Source organism: Pelophylax lessonae (genome assembly GCF_965119305.1).
Source record: "Pelophylax lessonae genome assembly, chromosome: 2".
Lineage (NCBI taxonomy): Eukaryota > Metazoa > Chordata > Amphibia > Anura > Ranidae > Pelophylax > Pelophylax lessonae.
Genome location: NC_138769.1, coordinates 688,216,749 through 688,237,766, shown reverse-complemented (window position 1 = coordinate 688,237,766; position 21,018 = coordinate 688,216,749). Strand labels below are relative to the sequence as shown.

The following is a 21,018-nucleotide window of genomic DNA, read 5'->3' as shown; positions in this document are numbered from 1 at the left end:
GCGCAAACCAATCAAAATACACTTATTGCACTTTTTTTTACCAAAAATATGTGAGGATGAAAAATGGATATTAATACATTTTATTTTTTTTTTTTTGGGGGGGGGGGGAATGTTATATAGCAGAATGGGAAATGTTTTTGTTTTTTTTTTCAGAATTGTCGCTCTTATTTGTTTATAGTGCAGAAATAAAAATCACACAGGTGATTAAATATCAGTGTGGTACAGTGTCTTACAACCACGCAATTTTCCGGTAAAATAACGCAGTGCCGAATCACAAAAAAATGGCCTGGTCATTAAGCCTCGGTTCACACTAGGGCGACCTGTGAGGCGACCTGGTCGCCTCACAGGTCGCCGCAGGTCGCCTCCCATAGGAAAGCTGCGGACCCGTTCTAATAGGAGCGACACAAGTCGCTCCGACCTAGAAAAAGGGTCAGGAGCTTCTTTGGGGCGACCAGGAGGCGACCGCCATAGACTTCAATGTTATGAAGTCCGTGGCGGCCGCTCCGAGCAGCGCGCCGCGATCTCGGAGGTCGCCCCGGGAAGTAGCGTCGTGGTAGTGTGAACCGGCGCTTAGGGGGCAAATCCTTTCCGGTCCAGAACTGATTAAAGCATCACCCAAATGTTTAATGTAGGTAATGTACACTGAGCCGTACATGCGCAGCTCAGTGTACATTTACTGCAGCACTCTGTGCCATGATGATGTGATTCCTGCGTGCATTCGCAGGAGTGACGTCATTTCGGCTGGTCATTCAAGTGGCCAAATGGAGTGGACCCGGAAGAAAGACTGGGAGAAGCAGGAAGCAGCCACAACCAGCGGGAGGTCTTACGGAAATTGTGTGATCGGTAAAGCAGTCATAATGTGCTAATATGCTTTAACCCTTTCAGAACTCATTCACATGGGCAGCCAGGGGGCTGTAAACCTGCAATGCATACTAGCACATTATGCCTTTGCCTTGCAGGTAAGTAATAAATAAAAAGTGCAACAGTTTACAACCGCTTTAATGCGAATGAGGTCCAAGCTGGGACATAAGACATACAGAGCTTGGCTAAGTCCCACCCCCTGCTCCATCTTCACTGACTGTAATTGACAGCAGCGGGAGCCAATGCTGTATCTGCACCATTGAGGAAGGAGAGAGCCGAAAGAGCCTCAGCTGTCCTGCACATCACTGAATCGACATTAGGCTCAGGTATGTATTTAGGGGGGGGGGGGGCTGCATGTAAAAGTTTTTTTACTTTACTGCATATAACGCAGTAAGGTAAAAAAAAAAAACCTTCTGCCTTTACAACCACTTTAAAGAGTAATCCTAGAATGAAATATAGTTTTCAAGTAGAACTATACGCAAAGTTTTTGTTTTCATTTTGGACACAGTAAGGAAGGGTTTTAGCCCCTGTCACTTTTTTTGCCATTTATGTCCCATTGGGGAGATTTCCCTTTACTTTCTGTCCCATAGCTACAACAGGAAGTGAGAGGAAATCACTGCAAATTAAGGGAATCCCTTGGGGCTCCCCAGGTCACCAGAGCTAGTGTCCCCATTGGAAGATTCTCCTCTATTACTTTTCTGGGGACAACCCAAAATTTGGGATTTTCTTTTCACTCTTGGTGATAATGGTAAACAGTACTAATAGAGAGAGAAGGAATCTCCCTGACGGAGGGGCACAGACGGCAATACAAACTGACAGGTGTTCTAATCCGTCTCCACTCTATCTAACACTATAAAGAAAAGTTTTGCATTCAGGTATACTTTAAGTGCACGTGTGCTAAGTAATGTGTAATTGTAATTAGAATCTCTCAGAGAGATCACAGTGCTTCCATTGACAATGCCTTCACCCACATTTCTCTTGCCATCTTTGCTTAGGCATTATCCAGTCACTGACTAGATCTCAATGACTGCCTTTTATATATACTATTGTTCTATATTTTATATAACAATATACAGTGCATCCGGAAAGTATTCACAGCGCTTCACTTTTTCCACATTTTGTTATGTTACAGCCTTATTCCAAAATGGATTAAATTAATTGTTTTCCTCCAAATTCTACAAACAATCCCCCATAATACCAACATGAAAGAAGTTTGTTTGAAATCTTGGCAAATTTATTAAAAATGAAAAAAGAAAAAAAATCACATGAACTTAAGTATTCACAACCTTTGCTCAATACTTTGTTGAAGCACCTTCAGCACCAATTACAGCCTCAAGTCTTTTTGAGTATGATGCTACAAGCTTGCTACACCTATTTTTGGCAGTTTCTCCCATTCTTCTTTGCAGGGCCTCTCAAGCTCCATCAGGTTGGATGGGGAGCTTCAGTGCACAGCCATTTTCAGATCTCTCCTGAGACGTTCAATCGGGTTCAAGTCTGGGCTCTGGCTGGGCCACTCAAGGACATTCGCAGAATTGTCCCCTTGCCAATACTTTGTTGTGTGCTTATGGGTCGGCGTTCTATTGGAGGATAAACTTTTGCACCAGATCTGTGCCTCGATACAATCGTGTCTCTAAGGTCTACAGACAATTTCTTGTTAACTGCAGGACCTTATATAGACAGGTGCGTTCCTTTCTAAATCATGTCCAATCAACTGAATTTACCATAGATGGATGCCAATCAAGTTGTAGAAATATCTCAAGGATGATAAGTGGAAACAGAATGCACCTGAGCTCAATTTTGAGTGTTATGGCAAAGGTTGTGAATACTTATGTACATGGGATTTTTTTTGTTTGTTTTTTATTTGTAATAAATTTGCAAAGATGTCAAACAAACTTTTTTTTACGTTGCAAGTATGGGGTATTGTTTGTAGGATTTAAAGGAAAATTGTGAATTTAATCCATTTTGGAATAAGGCTGTAACATACAAAAATGTGGAATAAGTGAAGTGCTGTGAATACTTCCCAGATGCACTGTATATACTTATTAGTTATATACTTATACTATTGTTGTATATTTTGACATTTTAGGGATGTATTGTATGTAGGCTTGTAAAGTTAGTAGAAGATCCACTTCAAGATGATCATTTCCAGACAAAGGCCCATAGAGGGCTAATATATCATACAAAAACTTTCAAAGCTTTCGTCGTATTAAAGACACAATGGAAAATTGTTGTTTCTACAAATCTAAGCAGAGGATCCTTTTGGAATGTGGCACCTTTCTAAATATTTCCCAGCCAGTAACACCCAGTCTGTGACACGGGGTAATTTATCTGCCGGGTGGGATGTGATGTTGACTGTGCATTCTGTTTTAATTAGCACAGAAATGACTCTCCCGATGGGGAAAGAGCAGACATGCATGGAGCCTCCCTTCAGATCTCATTATTGCTTCCGCGCACAGATCTACCTCGCATAACAAAGGGGGTAGTCTCAGCAGCTGGATCAGCAAAATCTGAGAGTCCATGAGCTCACAGATCAGAAATAGTGCTTATTGCAGGAGTTTAGCTCTGATAATCACAGTTCTAAATGCATGAAAAATGTGTGTGTTTTTGTATGCGGTCAGCATGCTGTCTGTTGGATCCATCAGGCCATCTGCTACTATGGCTGGAACGACACGGATAGCTGTCTGTTTGGCAAGCTGCATGATTGCCTGTGTTTGCAAAAGGGATACTTTAGATAGACTTGGTTGGCAATTTTTATTTGTGTGCACCTTTTACCATGGTTGAGAGATCAGCCTGGAAAGACATCATGGAGGAAACACAGAAAATGGGCAGACATACAGATTCTTCTGACGACTCCTCTGGGGGAAATTGGCTCATCTGGGATTACATTTTTCAGACCAACCAATGCTGTTTTGCTGTAATTTTGTGCTTAATGCTTAACCCCCACCTGCCCACCCCAACATTATTTTATTAGTTATGAATGCCCAGGGGGCAGGAAAGATCAGTGATCATGTGAGCATGGTCACAGTGGTCTCAAAATAAAAGGCCCTACCTACTGGTTACTGATCTTTAAGCCTAGTACACACTGCTAGACTTTTTTTTTTCCTAAAACACGCTCGGTTAAATGAAAAAAAAAACTGACTACTCAGGTGGGAGCTGCTGTACTAACAATCCAATGTTAGTACAGTGATCTCCCCTGCTGAGCAATTGTGTTCTGACAGGGGGACGGCTCCCCCACCAGAACACTCCGGTCAGTGCTGTAAGCCATTGGCTAAGGGCACTGACTGGGAGCTGGTCGGCAGACTATTTTCAGTCATGAGCTGAATTGTTGAAGTGGAGATACTCTCATTACCTGGGACAAGTTTTAGTGCCTTTTTCCTAAGTTGTATCCAGTGTCTGCTACATCTCTGCTTCTGCCAGCTGCCTAGTTAGTGTGTCCAACAACTGAAGATAAGACCTGGTATTCTATCGGAAATGCTTTTCTTGTTTTCTTACCCTGATTAAGTCATTTTATTAAGTGCAAGTTTATCAATGTATTTATTAAAAGGTTCCTGGCTCCACTTTGTGCATATTACTGGGTATTGTTCTGGTGGCGCAGATGTTGGTTCTGTTTCTGGGTTTACAGAGTGTTAGTGCTATTGAAGTTTACAAGTGCTGAAAGCTCAACTCCAGACAAAACTTTTTGAAAGGACCCTTACACCACATTCACATTGATCCGACTTGTCAGGCGACTTGTCAGCCTGACAAGTCGCGGTCCGTCGGCTCCCATTGTGTAGTACAGGAGCCGTTCTAATAGGAGTGACACAAGTCGCTCCGACTTAGAAAAAGGGTCCTGTCCTACTTCGGGGCGACCTGGAGGCGACTTGCATAGACATTCATTTTATGAAGTCCATGCAAGTCGCGCCGAAGTCGCGCTGCACGCAACTTCACAGTTCGCCCTCTAAGTCAGAGCGACCTAGTGTGAGCAGAGTGTTAGACTTCAGATCTGTTAAGTTCTTGAGATGCTTTTCAGCTTCTAGCTATCAATGTCCTAGCACCTATGAGTATATGGGTGGTCACTGTGCAATAGTAAGGGTAAATCATCAATTTGTAAGTTCAGGATTGCAAGTGCATTGTTTGTCTTAAAGAGGAAGTAAACTTTTCCTTTTTTTTTTCTTCCCCCCCCCCCCCCCCGCCAAGTAAATGCATAATGTGCTAGTATGCATCGCATACTAGCACATTATGTGACACTTACCTGCATTGAAGCCCACGTTGTCCGGCCGGCTGCATTCATCTTCGTCCATCTTCCTTCTGGGTCTGCGGACTCTGGCTGTATTACTGGCCGGAGCCACGTAAATTCGCTCCCGCGCATGTGTCCGGGAGCCGCTGGTCACGGCACAAGGCTCTGAAGAAACGGCATAGGTTGGCGATTCTTCAGAGTGCATGCACCGATGACATCATCAGCTGCATGCAATGTAAATATCTCCTAAACGGTGCAAGTTTAAGAGATATTTACAGTACCTATAGGGTAGCCTTATTAAAGGGTTACCTATAGGTAAAAGTCAAAAAGTGGGTTTACAACCACTTTAAGGAGAATTCCTGTGATATATGAAAGCAGTTTAAACACTGTTCCAGAAAATAGAAATGTTTCTACAGGACCAAAATATGTGGTAAAGGGTACCTATTTGCCCGCATCCTCTACAACACAGAGTGGAATTACGTGGATAGAATGTGGACAATTGATAGGGAGTAAGGTACCATCTGGATAACAATTTTTGCAGTGATTCCCAATGATTAATACAGTGGGATGATGAATAAACCAATTTAAAGACCGAAAGCCATTGGTAGGGAGTATAGAACTGTCCAAGATCCGTTTCCTATTTAAGAATCTGGTTCGTTTTCACAAAAAAGAGCTTTTGTTGGAGTAAATTGTACTGACCTCAACCCGACAGAACACCTTTGGGATGAATTAGAGCAGAGACCTTAAGCCAGTTCTTCTCGTCCAACATTAGTGCCTGACCTCACAAATGCGCTTCTGGAAGAATGGTCAAACTAAATCAGAGACTCCACCAGCAGCTTAAATTTTGGCCAATTGAGCAGAAATCAGCTGAAATGTGAGTCGTGAGAGCCTGAGGCTAGCATAAATCTCTTGTGTAATGTTCAGTTTTTTTTTTTTTTTTGCTTTGCAGGTATAAATCGGAAGGTCATCTATTCCCTGGTAGATTCTGCCGAAGGTCATTTCTCGGTTGATGAACAATCGGGCATCATCGTTTTGGAGCAGCCACTAGACCGCGAACTGCAATCTACCTACAACATCACAGTGAAAGCGTCTGACACAAATCCTGCCCTCTCTTTATCTTCATTCGCAGTGGTTACTATCACTGTGCTTGATGTTAATGATAACCCTCCCATATTTGAAAGAAGAGATTACCTGATCACCATCCCCGAGGACACTGCTACTGGCACCAGAGTCATATCAGTCTTTGCTGCAAGCAAGGACATTGGAACAAATGCAGAAATAACATACAGCTTCAGGACAGGAAATGAACATGGGAGATTCAGGATTAATCCAAAGACTGGTTAGAATCCTTTCTCTCCCCCCTTTCCTCTTCTCTTCTATCCTTTTCTTTTCTTTCCTTTTTTCCCCTCTGTTTTCTTCTCCCTTTTTTACTTTTCTTTCTTCTTCTTTCCTTTTTTGTTCCTTCATTTACTCCCCTCCTCTTCTCTTTTCTCTCCTCTTCCTTCATTTACTCTCCTCTTCTTTTTCCTCTCCTCTTCTTCTTTTTCCTCTCCTTTCTTCTCCTCTTCTTTTTCCTCTACTTTCCTCTTCTTTTTCCTCTCCTCCTCTGCACTTTTTGCTTCTTCTTTCCTTTACTCTCCTTCCCTCTCAGTTTTTTTCCTCTTCCTTCCTTTACTTACCCCTCTTAATTTTTCTTTCCTTTGCTTTCCTCTCCAATTCTTTCCTCCACCTTCCTCATCCTCTTTTTCCCTCTTCTTTCCTTTACGTTTCTCTTTTTTTTCCATTTACGCTTCTTATCTTTCCTGTACTCTTCTCTTTGTCCATTTATTTTCATTTTCCTTTCTTTACTTTCCTTTTCTTCCTTTTCATTTACTCTCCTCTTATTTCCTTTACTCTCCTCTTCTCTCCTTTACTCTTCTCCTCTTCTTTCTCAATTTCCTTTATTCTTTCCTCTCCTCGACTCTCCTTTCTTCTTTTTTCTTTTACTCTCCTCTTCTTCCTTCCTATCCTGTTCTTTCCTTTACTCTTCTTTTTTCATTTACTCTCGTTGTCTCTCCTTTACTCTCCTCTTCTCCCTTCCTAACCTGTTCTTTCCTTTACTCTTCTTTTTTCTTTTACTCTCCTCTTCTTCCTTCCTATCCTGTTCTTTACTTTACTCTTCTTTTTTTTTTTTACTCTCCTTGTCTCTCCTTTACTCTACTCTTCTTCCTTCTTAACCGATTCTTTCCTTTACTCTTCTTTTTTCTTTTACTCTCCTCTTCTTCCTTTCTGTCCTGTTCTTTCATTTACTCTTCTTTTTTCATTTACTCTCGTTGTCTCCTTTAGTCTCCTGTTCTTCCTTCCTATCCTGTTCTTTCCTTTACTCTACTTTTTTTTTTTGCTCTCATTGTCTCTCCTTTACTCTCCTCTTCTTCCTTCCTTTCCTTTCCTTTTCTTCCTTTTAATTTACTCTCCTCTTATTTCCTTTACTCTCCTCTTCTCTCCTTTACTCTTCTCCTCTTCTTTCTCAATTTCCTTTATTCTTTTCTCTCCTCGCCTCTCCTTTCTTCTTTCTTCTTTTACTCTCCTCTTCTTCCTTCCTATCCTGTTCTTTCCTTTACTCTTCTTTTTTCTTTTACTCTCCTTGTCTCTCCTTTACTCTCCTCTTCTTCCTTCCTATCCTGTTCTTTCCTTTACTCTTCTTTTTTTTTTTTTTACTCTCCTTGTCTCTCCTTTACTCTCCTGTTCTTCCTTCCTAACCTGTTCTTTCCTTTACTCTTCTTTTTTTTCTTTTTTTTTTATTCTCCTCTTCTTCCTTCATATCCTCTTCTATCCTTTACTCTTCTTTGTTCCTTTACTCTCCTTGTCTTTCCTTTACTCTCCTCTTCTTTCCTTTCCACTCCTCTGATTTTATTTACTCTCCTCTGCTTTCTTCTACTTTACTTTCCACTTCCTCTCCTCCTCCTTGACCATTTAATTCAATTTGTTTTTCGTTTTTGTTTCTTTCATTAATTGCAGGGGAAATTTTGGTTGTCAACGCCCTGGACTATGAAAGCAGCAGACACTTTTTCTTGGTGATTGAAGCTAAAGATGGCGGCTCACCTCCTCTAAGCGCAGTAGCCACTGTTAACGTCAACCTGACCGATGTTAATGACAATGCTCCAACATTCAGCCAGGAGGTTTATAGCGCTGTGATAAGCGAAGATGCCTTTATTGGGGACTCGGTCATTAGAGTAAGATTCATTATTCACCAATTAAAACGTTAATGAATAACCCCGGCTTCCTCTCATGTTTGACAAGTTATTGTGTGTATAAAATGTTTTTTTACATGTCTCATCCAGCTGTGCCTTTATAGTACTCATTATAATTGGATTTTTTTGCAAAGCTCAGTTATGTCAAAATTTGAAATAGTAATAATACTTATTACTAACCTATAAAGTAGATTAAAACCCTGACTTACATTTAGTGTGCTAAAGTGCTGTGTAAAATAAAACACATTATCTTTATTAAATAAAATACTTTTCTCACTTTTCCTTCATCCTTTATATCTCAGGGCTACTGATCTGCAGCCTTTTTGCAGCCACCTCTTGTCTACGTAGATGCACTCCAGAGATGGCTGCATGGGATTTCTCCATTTCTCTGGGCGGGTTTCCTGATGGTGACAGTGGTTCACCATGCCTGAGTAATGTGTGAAGAAATGGCCATTTGTAGCCTCTATTGGACAACTTGAGGCTACAAATGTAACAGTATGACAACGTAAAAACACAACTGGAAAGCAGGAACAGAGCATTGTCAGCCCATAACAGAGACTGTTGGCTGACCCCAAGGACCCCCATGGCAGGATCATCATATATTATTTTAATAAAAGCTACAGATTAAAAAAAAATAATAACAACTTTTAAAATTCCATTACCAAGTTAACAATGCAGTGATTTGGGCATATGTATACTTTAATAGACAGTTACAGTTGTCTCTATGCCAGGTTTGGATTGGGACACCATGCTGCCCCAAATGGTAAAGTCCTTTTGCTCAAGCTTCATCCCTTGTTTCATGTGATTTTAGTGATTGGGTTTATGTATAATGTAATCAAATTTTTTGAGGGACACCCATATACTCTATGAAGGTTCAGAGTCATTGTTCGCAATTAAGGAATTATTTGCAGTATCTATGCCAGATATTTAGTTTTGGGCAAATATGGGTGCTTTTAATCACCCATCAGCTACTTTTTGAAAAGTTTTGGGGGACTCTAAGTCCTAGCTCTGCCCAGATACTGGATCTACTGGATCTCTCTGCTAGGGCATTAAAGAAAATGCAACAAAATGATTGAAACTGTATAGAAGATAAGACAGAGCTGGGAGCTCTGACACCAGTGATTCAGAGTGATTCAGCTTGCCATTGGCTGGTCTATAATGGAAATATGAATTTTGGATGGGCTAACCTTTTGAATGTCTACCTCATAAGATATATGCATCACTGAAGGATATATTTATTGCTCTTCTTATTATCATTGCATCTTTCAGGTCTTTGCTGAAGATCTTGACAGTCCTTCAAATGGGCACATTAGCTTTTCCATCATCAATGGAGATCAAGATAATCAGTTTACAGTGGACCCAGTTCTAGGACTAATAAAGGTTAAAGATAAACTGGACCGTGAAAGGGTAAGTCCTTTTTTAAAGCAGCATTAACTATTTGCCTACTGGGCACTTTCACCCCCTTCCTGCCCTGGCCAATTTTTAGCTTTCAGAGATGTCGCATTTTGAATGACAATTGCACGGTCATGCAACACTGTACCCAAATGAAATTTTTATAATTTTAATTATACCTTCCTATTGGTGGTATTTAACCACCACTGGGTTTTCTATTTTTTGCTAAACAAACAAAAAAAGACCTAACTTATCTCCTTCACTGATGTGCGCTGATGAGACTGCACTGATGGACACAGATAGGCTGCACTGATGGGCACTGATGAGGGGTCAATGATGGGCACTGATAGGCAGCAATGGTAGGCGACATTGATGAGCACCTATGGACACTCATGAGGAGGCACTGATATGCGGCAATGATGGGCACTGATAGGTGGCACTGATGGGCACCCCCTACAGGCTGTCTGTAGAAAACTACAGGAGGGGGCAGTGACTAGACCAGGCACCCTGTACCATAAGAGGGAGAGAGCAGGGGGCGTGGCGTACGGCGCGGCGGATGACAGCTTAGCTCCGGCGCTCCGATCGGCCACCCGGGACTTCAGCCTCCACTGACCGCCAGGACGATCCGTTCTTCGGCGCATCTTCCTCCACTGACACCGGTGACCTCCCTGATGGCGAAAGGGAAGAAGGGCTCCCAGCAGCTCACGCGGATGGACGGCTTTCTGATCTCCCACGCGGCCGGCCTTCCACAACATGGCGCCGGTCTGCAGCAGAGGACTCCTCCTCCCTCCTCTCACGGAGCTCATGGACAGGCTGGCTGTGCACCTATTCTCAGGCAAGTGGCGAACCCCGACAGTGGCAACTCTTCAGGATCCTCTACACCCCCTTCACCCTCATCCAGGAGTCCTGCTAAGCAGAAGCAACGGAGGGGGTCTCCCCCCTCCTTTCCTGCCTCCACAGAGCAGATGGACTGTCTGGCAGCATCTGGTGGTCCACCTTCCCAGGCCCCGCCAGCTGCGGACCCCTTTGCAGCCTTTCCAGTGGGCGACCACCCGATATCTGCGACCCTTATGAAGGACATGATGCACTCATTATGGGCTTCCCTGCATGCTGATATGGTCCAAGGAATGACACAGACCAGGCGTGAGGTTCAGCAGTTGGGGGACAGGGTGGATTCTGTGGAGCGGTCCATGACTGAATGCTCGCTCTCCCTTAACACCTTAGTTGCCGCACACAATGGGCATGCAGAGGACATAACCTGGCTCAAGGACAAGGTTGCGGACCTTGAGGACCGGTCACGCCGGAATAATCTGAAGCTTAGGGGTGTGCCAGAGTCCGTACAACCTCAGCAACTGGAAAAGTTGGCTACCGATTTATTTGCTGCCCTGGTGTCCTCTCTTTCGGCTTCGGACCTGACGATAGACAGGATCCACAGGATCCCTAAGCCGAACTTCATCGCCCAAGATCTACCCCGTGACGTCCTGCTCAGAGTCCATTTTTTTCAGGCGAAGGACAAGGTACTCATGGCGTCGAGGCGACTGCAAGCCATGCCGGGGGAGTTGCCTCACATTCAGATCCTCCCGGATCTGTCCAGGCATACACTTCAGAAACGCAGGAACCTGGCCACCATTACGAAGGCTCTCAGAAACCATGATATCTTGCACAAGTGGAAACACCCTGCCCACTTGTCTATCACTCATAATGGATCTACGGTCACCATTTCCACCATGGAGGAGGGTATGGCGCTACTGCGCAGATGGGGTATTATCACAGATGCCCCCCGCTCACCTGTCGCCCCTGCTCTACCTACTCCCCTGTCCCTTCAGGGGGAATGGCAGGTGGTGTCCCGCAAGCGCTCCAACTCCAGGCAACGCTCCAGTGGCGGAGAACGTGTCTCCTCACAGTATCCTTCACAGTCCCTGGCCTAGGATGTGATTTTCCCCTATGGCCCTCCTTTTTTGGTTGCAGGTTTTGCCTGCTCGTAGACTTTTTTTTACGCCTCTTTTGGCAGTTGTTGTTTTACCCTACCTTTCTTGTTCCGGTTCTACTGCACACTATGGTCCTCAGTTGATTCCCACCTCTGGACTATCACTCAACTTTGACTTGCTCTGCTCATCGTTGCTCTACCCTGCTTCCATCCAGGATTTACTGTTTTTCTTCTACACACCAGGACCATCAAATTCCTCTCCTTGAACGTGAACGGTCTGAACCATCCAGCAAAGCGGTACTCTCTATGGACTGAACTGTGTAACAGTCGGGTGGACATCGCGTCCATCCAGGAGACTCACTTTATGGCTTCCCGGCAACCCCGTTTCTCTCACAAGAGTTTCCCCAACCTCTTCTTTGCAAGCGCCCAGGAAAAGAAAAGGGGCGTTTTGATTGCAATCAGAGATACGGTCGCTTTCTCCTTGAAGAACCAGTTTAGTGACCCGGATGGACGGTTCCTGATCCTCCAGGGGGACTTTAACGGCTTGCCTCTAACATTGGTGGCGGTGTACGCTCCGAACAGTCATCAGCACCGTTTTCTCCACAGGTTGCTTCGGAAAGTCTCCTCACTTGTGTATGGTAGTTTGGTAATGTTTGGTGATTTTAATGCAGTGGTCGATCCCGGGCTTGACACTTCGGTGCCCGCCCGTGGTCGACGACTTTCTCTCAAGCACTTGTTACACCAGGAGCAACTTTACGATGTCTGGAGGTGCCTGCATGGCTCGGAGAAGGACTACTCCCAGACATCGTTCGTACTCCCGTATAGACCTTTTCTTGGTGGCTCTCCCTTTGCTGGGTAAGGTCTCCTCCTCGGCTATCGGTAACATTACGTGGTCAGACCACGCAGCTGTGGAGATGGTGGTGGAGGAGGGCGGTCCCAGGGAACGGACGTCTATATGGCGTTGTGACGCTAAGGTACTTCAAGACCCTGCCACTAGCAAGGTAATTGCAGATCATCTGAGTGAGTTTTTTAAATACAATGCCCCATCGGTCTCTGACCCCTGGTCGCTCTGGGGAGCGCATAAGGCATTTATTAGGGGAATCTGCATCCAGCAAACGGCTAGGCTACGGAAAGCATATACTCAAAAATTGGTCAACCTTCTCTCTGAGATCAACACTCTGGAGGCTGCCCATAAGCGTTCTCCTGATTCCTCTGTGACCGCAGATCTATCCCTAAAGAGGGAATCCCTTAGGTCCCATTTGATGGAGCGCTATGATCGCCATTTTAAGGCTCTGCGCCTCCGTTACTACTCCCACGCCAATAAAGCGGGCAAATGGCTAGCGTCCAAGATTAAGCAAAGGAGGACTTCTACTAGGATTTCCCATTTATCTCACCACGAGACGGGAGCTAAACTTTCGCACCCCAGAGATATAGCAAATGAGTTTGCGACCTTCTACGGCTCGCTGTACAACCTGGCCCATGACCCTTCCACTGTGCAGCCTGGCCCTGAGGCTATTAGAAGCTTTTTGGATAAGTTAACCCTTCCTTCCCTATTGGATGACCAAGTAAAAACCCTGTCCTCTCAGTTTTCTAGTGCAGAGGTCTCTAAAGCTATCCGTTCCCTGCCGATTGGGAAATCCCCTGGCCCGGATGGTTTGTGTAACGAATACTATAAATTGTTCAATGAAATCCTTAGTCCCTACCTTGCGGATGTGTTTAATCAAGCTGCCCAGAAGTCTGCATTTCCCCGGGACATGCTAAGCGCCTATATTTCAACTATTCCCAAACCTGGGAAGGACCCTGCCCTCCCCGCCAACTATAGGCCTATCTCCCTTCTCAATAGTGATATAAAGCTCTACGCCAAAGTGCTTGCTGCCCGTCTTCAACCCCTTCTCCCCTGTCTGATTCAGGGTGACCAGATGGGCTTTATGCCGGGTAGGCAGACATCGGATGCCACTAGACGCATCATTAACCTGGTGCATCTGGCAGAACGTACCCGAACGCCTTCTCTGCTCCTTACGTTGGATGCGGAGAAGGCGTTTGATAGGGTCAACTGGCTGTATATGCGTATGGCTCTTGAGAAGTTTGGCTTCACTGGTGGTATTCTCGAGGCCGTGTTGGCACTCTACTCCTGTCCCTCTGCTCAGGTCCTTAACTCTGGTGTCGCCTCGACTCCGTTCGACATTACGAATGGCACCCGTCAGGGGTGTCCACTGTCGCCGACAATTTTCAATCTGATGATTGAACCCCTGGCGGAGGCCATTCGTTCAGACGAGTCGGTGGAGGGTTTCTGTCTGGGTGATACCGTCCACAAGATTAACCTTTTTGCGGACGATATCATTGTTATCCTGACGAACCCGGTTCGTTCGCTCTCTTCCGTGCAGCGCATACTACAGGCTTTTGGGGAAATCTCCTACCATAAGGTTAATGCTTCCAAATCCCTGGCGCTCAACCTGGGCATCAGCCGGCAGGTGGTGTCCCGGTTGAAGTCTCTTTACCCCTATACCTGGACTGACGAGAGTGTTCCCTACCTGGGGATAAATGTCACCTCCAGTGTGTCCCGGTTGCTCTCTTCCAATCTGGATCCCCTTATTAAAAAATTAGATCACACCATGGCTGCTATGTCTAAAGTTGAACTTTCCTGGGTTGGACGGATGGCGGCCTATAAGATGTCAATACTTCCCCAAGTGCTGTATGTGTTTAGGGCGCTTCCTGTCCCCTTCCCCGGCAAATACTTGGAGGCTCTCTCCGCAGGTATGCGCAAGTTTATCTGGGGTGGTAAACGGGCGAGGATCTCTACCTCCACTCTCGCTTTTCCGAAAGCCTTGGGTGGTGCCAAACTACCGGACTTGCGGGTTTACTACTGGTCCACTAGACTGGACCAGTTGAAACGTTGGTTCTTCCCAGTCAAGGACTCTCCTTGGGTCTCTATTGAATCCAACCTGTCCCCTACAAAGGATCTGCAGTTGCTTCTCTTAGGTGACCTCTGGATCCCCTGGTCTCTGCCTGAACTCCCTCCGACCCTTCAGGTTTCCTTGATGGCATGGCGGCTTCTGGAGGACGCCCGGGGGAAGCAGTACGTAGTGGCCCCACACCGTTCTTCCTCTTTGCCCCTAAGCTTTTTATCTGCTTTTCTCCCTGAGCTTCGGACGTCGGATCTGTCACGTCTAGGTATCACTGAGCTCGCCCACTTTTTTATGGGGGAATCTCTGATGTCCCCATCGGATTTGATGTGTAGGTTTCACATACCTAATGCTCTTTTCCTGACCGTGCTTCAAATCTATAGTTTTCTTAAACGACACCCCTTGCTTACTAGGAAGGTCCCGCTTGCAGTCTGGACCCATTACCATTCCAGTCAGAGGTCTGCTAAGGGTATTTCTGTGTTTTACGATCTCCTCCTCCACACACCTGCCTCCTCCAAGACGCGGTCCATGCTGAAGTGGGAAGAAGATCTGCGTCAATATTTTACCCCAGAGCAATGGTCTCGAGCGTTGTCCTACACTTTCCAATATTCCCACTGTTCCGCACACTGGGAAATGATGCTGAAAATAGCTAATAGGTGGTATCACACTCCCGATAGGCTAGCTAAGTTCTTCCCCACTGTAGAGGATCTCTGTTGGAGGAATTGTGGTCACAGAGGAACGCTGGCCCACATACTATGGGATTGTCCCTCCCTAACGAGTTATTGGCATAGGGTGTTCAGATGTATAGCTGAAGTTACGGGTATTTTAAACCCCCCTAAGAAAGGGTTGGCTCTGTTAAACTTGGGCCTAGATGATTATCCGGTTCAATACAGACAAATGGTTCTACATATTCTCCTAGCCTCCAGAGTGTTGATCTTGCGCCGTTGGCGGTCTATTGACATCCCTAGTTTCTCAGATGTGGTTAAATTGGTTAATGACAATTATACTATGGAGAGAGCTTTGGCGTTTGCCTCCCTTTCATACCCGAAATTCAGGTCTGCCTGGGATAAATGGACATACTCCTCCTGATAATTTGATTCGATATTGTATGCGGGGGGATGGGGGTGGGGATGGGAACGACACCCCTGTGGCAATATGTTCCCACTGGGAGCTGCAGGGGTGCCGGTTCGCTCCTCCCCCCTCCTCTCTCTCTCTCGTTTATCTCTAATTGCCAGACACTCACTGGTCCTGACCTGGTTCTCCCCGTGGATCTGTACTGCTAAAGTCAAAGTTGTTGTTTGTGGTTGATGCTTGCTTTTTGTATGTTTGCATACCTTCAACTTTTTTGCAGTCGGAACATTCCCCCCCCCCTTTTTTCCATCCTCCCCCCCCCCACTCCCTCCCGTTCCCTCCCCTCTTGATATATGCATTGGTTTCTTATGTAACCTGTTTTTATGGGTACAGTTTGCCTACTGTGTTCTACTTACCTTTCCTGTATGTTGAATTTCTCAATAAAAAATAATATTCAAAAAAAAAAAAAGAGGGAGAGAGCAGAAGTGACTGGTCTGTATTATGGGAAACAATATATTTCTATACAGATCAGGAAAAAAAAAAGCCCCGCAAAGGACACCAACCAAAATTAAAATAAGAATACCCGTGAATCTCGTTTTTAGACAATAATTGTTTAGCCTGGATTTTAGCTTTAGTGTGTCATAATCAACCAAATCGATCAATCAGTCGCTATCGTTTTTGTAGTACATTTTATAAAAGAACGGCATATGTCTTATGTGCTGGGATGAATTGCAATAGGTTTTTTTTAGTTATCTCTACAGCAGTTCTCATAAATGTCATTTACCAAATCAAATCCAGAGAGTGGTTCTACTGCGGAGCCTGTAGAGAATTACACTACCAACCCTGTGACCTCCAGGGAACTTATGGTATTATGAAATTGTACGGCGTATGTACAGAAGTCATTTATATCAATTTGCAGTGCACTTGTCATTTTCTTTTGCTGCAAGGCTAACTTTGGTCCACATTACTGAGCTTGACCCTCCTCGCACAGTATAAATTCCCAAAGGCAACCGTATTGCCCCATAGCTCGAAGGAATGGTGTATTTGTATACACATCTTAATCAGTCTGTCAGTCTTATGTATTGTGTTTTATGTATTTAATGTATTCATTGCAATCTTGTGCAGATTTTTTCATTTATACATTGCCTATATATTCCATATGGATTTTATGGTATAGCTATACTCTACAGGGTTAGGTTAAACAAGCCAATTTGCTATGCAGCCTATTAGCTGGGCCAGATATCTGCATAGCCAGCATAGGCTGTGGCCAGGGACAGCACACAGGCACCCGCACATCATGTCTGTAACACATTCCTGTGTACAAAAAAAATATTATATATAAAAAATATTGCCCTGCCTGCCACTGCTATGTAGTCAGGGTTTTGTGGTACCTAGCCATTTCTGCATTTTTGTTAGTGAATACTGTGTACTAAGAGTTTACCCACCCTTGGTCCATGCTCCTAGATCCAAACTGCTGACAGACTAGCCTGACAAGTCAAAGAGAAAAAACTGGTGGCATGCCATGGAATACCTTGTAGGAACCTTATTGTTCTAGACCAGGGTTCCTCCAGATGTTTCTAGGGGTTCCTTGGGTAGTGAACCATATCTGTCTCTAAGATAAGCTACCACTGACATCAATAATCTTTTTAGCTATTTACAAGGGTGGGACTTTTCCCATTGACCACTAAAGTTAGGAGCATTCTTCCCTCTAACCATCATGCTAATGTCCCATGAAATATAGTAATTATCAGCAGAGGTTCCCTAAATCTGGTTTAGTTATTTCAAGGGTTCTTCCATGTTAAAAGGTTGAGAAAGGCTATCCTAGACAATTGACGTGATACCCTGTCTGGGACATCTTCCTGAACATGACAGTTTGTCCAACCTTAATTGGCTCTACTTACACTGGCACTGAGTGAACAGAATGTCTGGTCCAGCCGCTCTGTGACTTGTGTTGCTATGATGTACTATTGTGTGATACTAAGGCTAGCCAGTTGACTGGGGTATGAGGAAACACAGGACAATACAGTACAGTTGGCCTAGGGGGGCAGGAATAAATAAGCCCGGCCTTTCCTATTAGTTGCTTACCACTGAAGATGTCATTAATTCATGGTGAGTTGATTGGGTGCATTTTCAGGCCAATATAATATGACTGCTTAATTTGGACAACTGTTTTTTTTTTTTTTTTTAAAGAGCCATCTCTCTTTTCCCCCATAAAGGTATCTGGATATTCACTCCTTATTCAAGCAAAGGACAGCGGACTTCCCCCTCTCTCCTCCACTGTGACTGTAAATATAGATATTTCAGATGTCAATGACAACAGTCCTCAGTTCACACCATCCAATTATAGCGCTGTTATTCAGGTAAGCCTGCTGTCTCTCGTGGCTTGATATCGAAGGGGGTGGGTCTTACTGAAATGCATGAGGTTTCTATTACATTGGGTCATATTTAGGTGCAGGGCCATGCTTTTTTTTGTGCCCTTTTTTATTGGGTCTGTACTGGTGCTTTGTATTTGGTGCTCTTTGAGTTGAAACATGAGTATCACACCTGCCCCTTAGTAAAGTGGTGTTGATTGACTTTAAAGGTGTGTTTACTAATTTATTCCCTTAGCAGATGTCAGATATACATCAAGGGCATGGAGAGGTGGTATCCCTACCGTGCCAGTATAGCCCTGTGACAGATGAACTCTCACCAAGTGCATAACAAAGTGGGCTCATCCTGGCACATGTAAAAGCCAATTGGCCTGAGCTCTAGATGTTCTGAATTTGTTATAAAAAATGAATGTAAAAGTTTTATCTTCACAAGAATTACAAAAATAATTAGGGGAATGGAGGACATCAGCTATGAGGAAAGACTACAAGCACTGAACTTATTCTCTCTGGAGAAGAGACGATTGAGGGGGGATATGATATCAATGTACAAATACTGTACTGGCGACCCTAGCATATGGAAAAACCTATTCAGAGAAAGGAAATACAATAAGACACGTGGCCACTCACTAAAACTAGAGGAAAGGCGGTTTAACTTTAAAATACGCAGGGGGTTCTTCACTGTGAGAGCAGTAAGGATGTGGAATTCTCTTCCGCAAGCAGTGGTATCAGCAAGGAGCATTGATAGTTTCAAAAAACTATTAGATGGGCACCTTAGAGACCACAACATACAGGGGTATACAATGTACGGTTAACAGCAAACACACACACACATCATAGGTTAAACTGGATGGACTGGTGTCTTTTTTCAACCTCACTAACTATGTAACTATGTAACAAGAAGGAACCTCCAGTTTGTTTGGCAGAACACCACAACATACATACACTATACACCATACACTATGTATGTTGTGGGTGCTGTGATGTAAGTGGGGTGCCATTCTTAATTCTTACATGTTAATGCAAAGTACATTGTATCGCCCATTGGAGTAATACAAATTAGTCCTTGAACAAATTACTGTGAATGGACACAAAGAGAATAAGTAATTCATATGCATTGAGCTGAAACTGGGTAGATAAAGGCGGACTAGACAGCTGAATCTCAATTGTCTGTTCCTTCTGCATATGGACATCTCAATCTGCTCAGTCTGAGAAGCATCACTCAGTTCATAAAAGCTTTAAAACAGAACTACACTGTATCTGAGCGCCACAAATCAAAAACACAATTTAATTCATTCTTAATATTCAAAGCAAACTCATCCATGTCTCCATGCTTCACTTTGCTGAGAAATTACTTTTAAAAACACCCCCTAGCAATTCTGGCTGCAGTCATCTTGAGTAAGGGCAGATGATTCATGTAGCATTTACTTTCTGGAATCCATCTGCCCCTAGTTCAGACATGTAGGCAGGAGAAGTGCTAAGCTGAAAAAATCCCTCCTGAAGACTCCTGGAAAGTATGGCATCATTTGCCAAGGCATGGAAACCAGGAAGTAGCTTAAGAAATGTAAACAAAAACTTAAAACAAGTAAATATGATTTACCTCTGCTGGCAGTATAAGGTTTACAATTAGTCAATGTTGACTGAAAGAGTGAAGTCCCCTTTAGGTTCATGTCTGGGCAAAAAAAAAAACATATACATTACATCTCTTCAGTGCATGCACATTTCTATGTATATCTTTTTAACCACTTTAAGACCGGAAAGGATTTGTCCTCTTCCTGATCAGGCCCTATTTTGCGATTCGGCACTACGTTACTTTAACAGACAATTGCACGGTTGTGCGACGCTGTACCCAAACGAAATTTACGTCTTTTATTTTCTCACAAATAGAGCTTTCTTTTGGTGATATTTGATCACCTGTGCATTTTTTATTTTTTGTGCTATAAACAAAAAAATAGCGACAATTTAAGAAAAAAATATATATTTTCACATTCTGCTATATAACATTCTCCAAAACAAAAAATTTAAAATCAACATTTTTTAACATTTTAGGCCAATTTATTTTCTGCTACATATTTTTGATAAAAAAAAATAGTAATAAGCATATTTTGATTGGTTTGCGCAAAAGTTATCGCGTCTACTAACTACGGGAAAGATTTATGTCATTTTTATTGTTTTTTTTTTTTTTTTACTATTGATGGCGGCTATCTGCAATTTTTTTGCGGGACTGCGACATTGCGGCAGACAGATTGGACCCCTAACTGACATTTCCGACATTTTTGGGGGGACCAGTGACATTACTATAGTAATCAGTGCTAAATATATGCACTGTTACTGTAATAATGACATTGGCAGGGAAGGGGTTAACCCTGTGGGTGATCAAGGGGTTAAATGTGAGCCTAGGGTAGTGATTCTAACTGTGGAGGAGCGTGGCTTCTGAAATAACCATAGAGACCTGTGATCCTATATAGCAGGATCACATAATCTCTATGATCATCCCAGGGAGAAGAATGGTCGGCTGTGTTTACAACAGTTGACCGTCCTTTTCTCCCAGCGGGGAATGATCGCGGGTGTCAGGCGGCAATCGGACTCCAGAGAGCGAGCGCCATACATGTATGGCGATTCGCCCAGGGGCGGCTGCCTGCTGCAGTACATCTGGGCAGTCGTAAAGTGGTTAAAGACCCCGCAAGTACTGACAAATAACTGTTGATCTGCCCGAAATGCACTCAGTCCCCTCAGTCCCAATATGCCCTTACAAGACAGTAGTGGTGTCAACCCTGTCCAGTTGTCCTTTGCTAAATTTTTCAGACCCCCCCCCCCCCATCCTGTTCTCCACAATATAAATATATAAAGCAAAAATTCAGCACTACAAATAAATTATATAGTGAGCATATGAGAGTCCATATAAAGTCCAATTAACATTTTTAAAAGTGATGAAAAGATCCAACACTCCTTATATAGGAATTAATAGTGATGAACAGTATTGGAGGTGTCACCAGCTTGTGATCTCACACTGTGCTTACCATGTGCAATGTGACCCCCAGATAAGGGAGGT

At 43.9% G+C, this 21,018-nt stretch overlaps 1 protein-coding gene across 4 annotated transcripts in view; it reads left to right on the top strand.

Moving 5' to 3' along the window:
* The window catches only part of FAT3 (FAT atypical cadherin 3), a 1,063,130-nt gene that overhangs the window by 932,655 nt on the left and 109,457 nt on the right, over nucleotides 1-21,018 (top strand). For all 4 annotated transcript variants that reach the window (XM_082246652.1, XM_082246650.1, XM_082246651.1 and 1 more), the window contains 4 exons: nucleotides 6,027-6,416; nucleotides 8,075-8,289; nucleotides 9,577-9,714; nucleotides 17,817-17,960. In XM_082246652.1, the coding sequence (XP_082102778.1) occupies nucleotides 6,027-6,416; nucleotides 8,075-8,289; nucleotides 9,577-9,714; nucleotides 17,817-17,960 (887 nt within the window). The remainder of the gene's footprint in view (nucleotides 1-6,026; nucleotides 6,417-8,074; nucleotides 8,290-9,576; nucleotides 9,715-17,816; nucleotides 17,961-21,018) is intronic.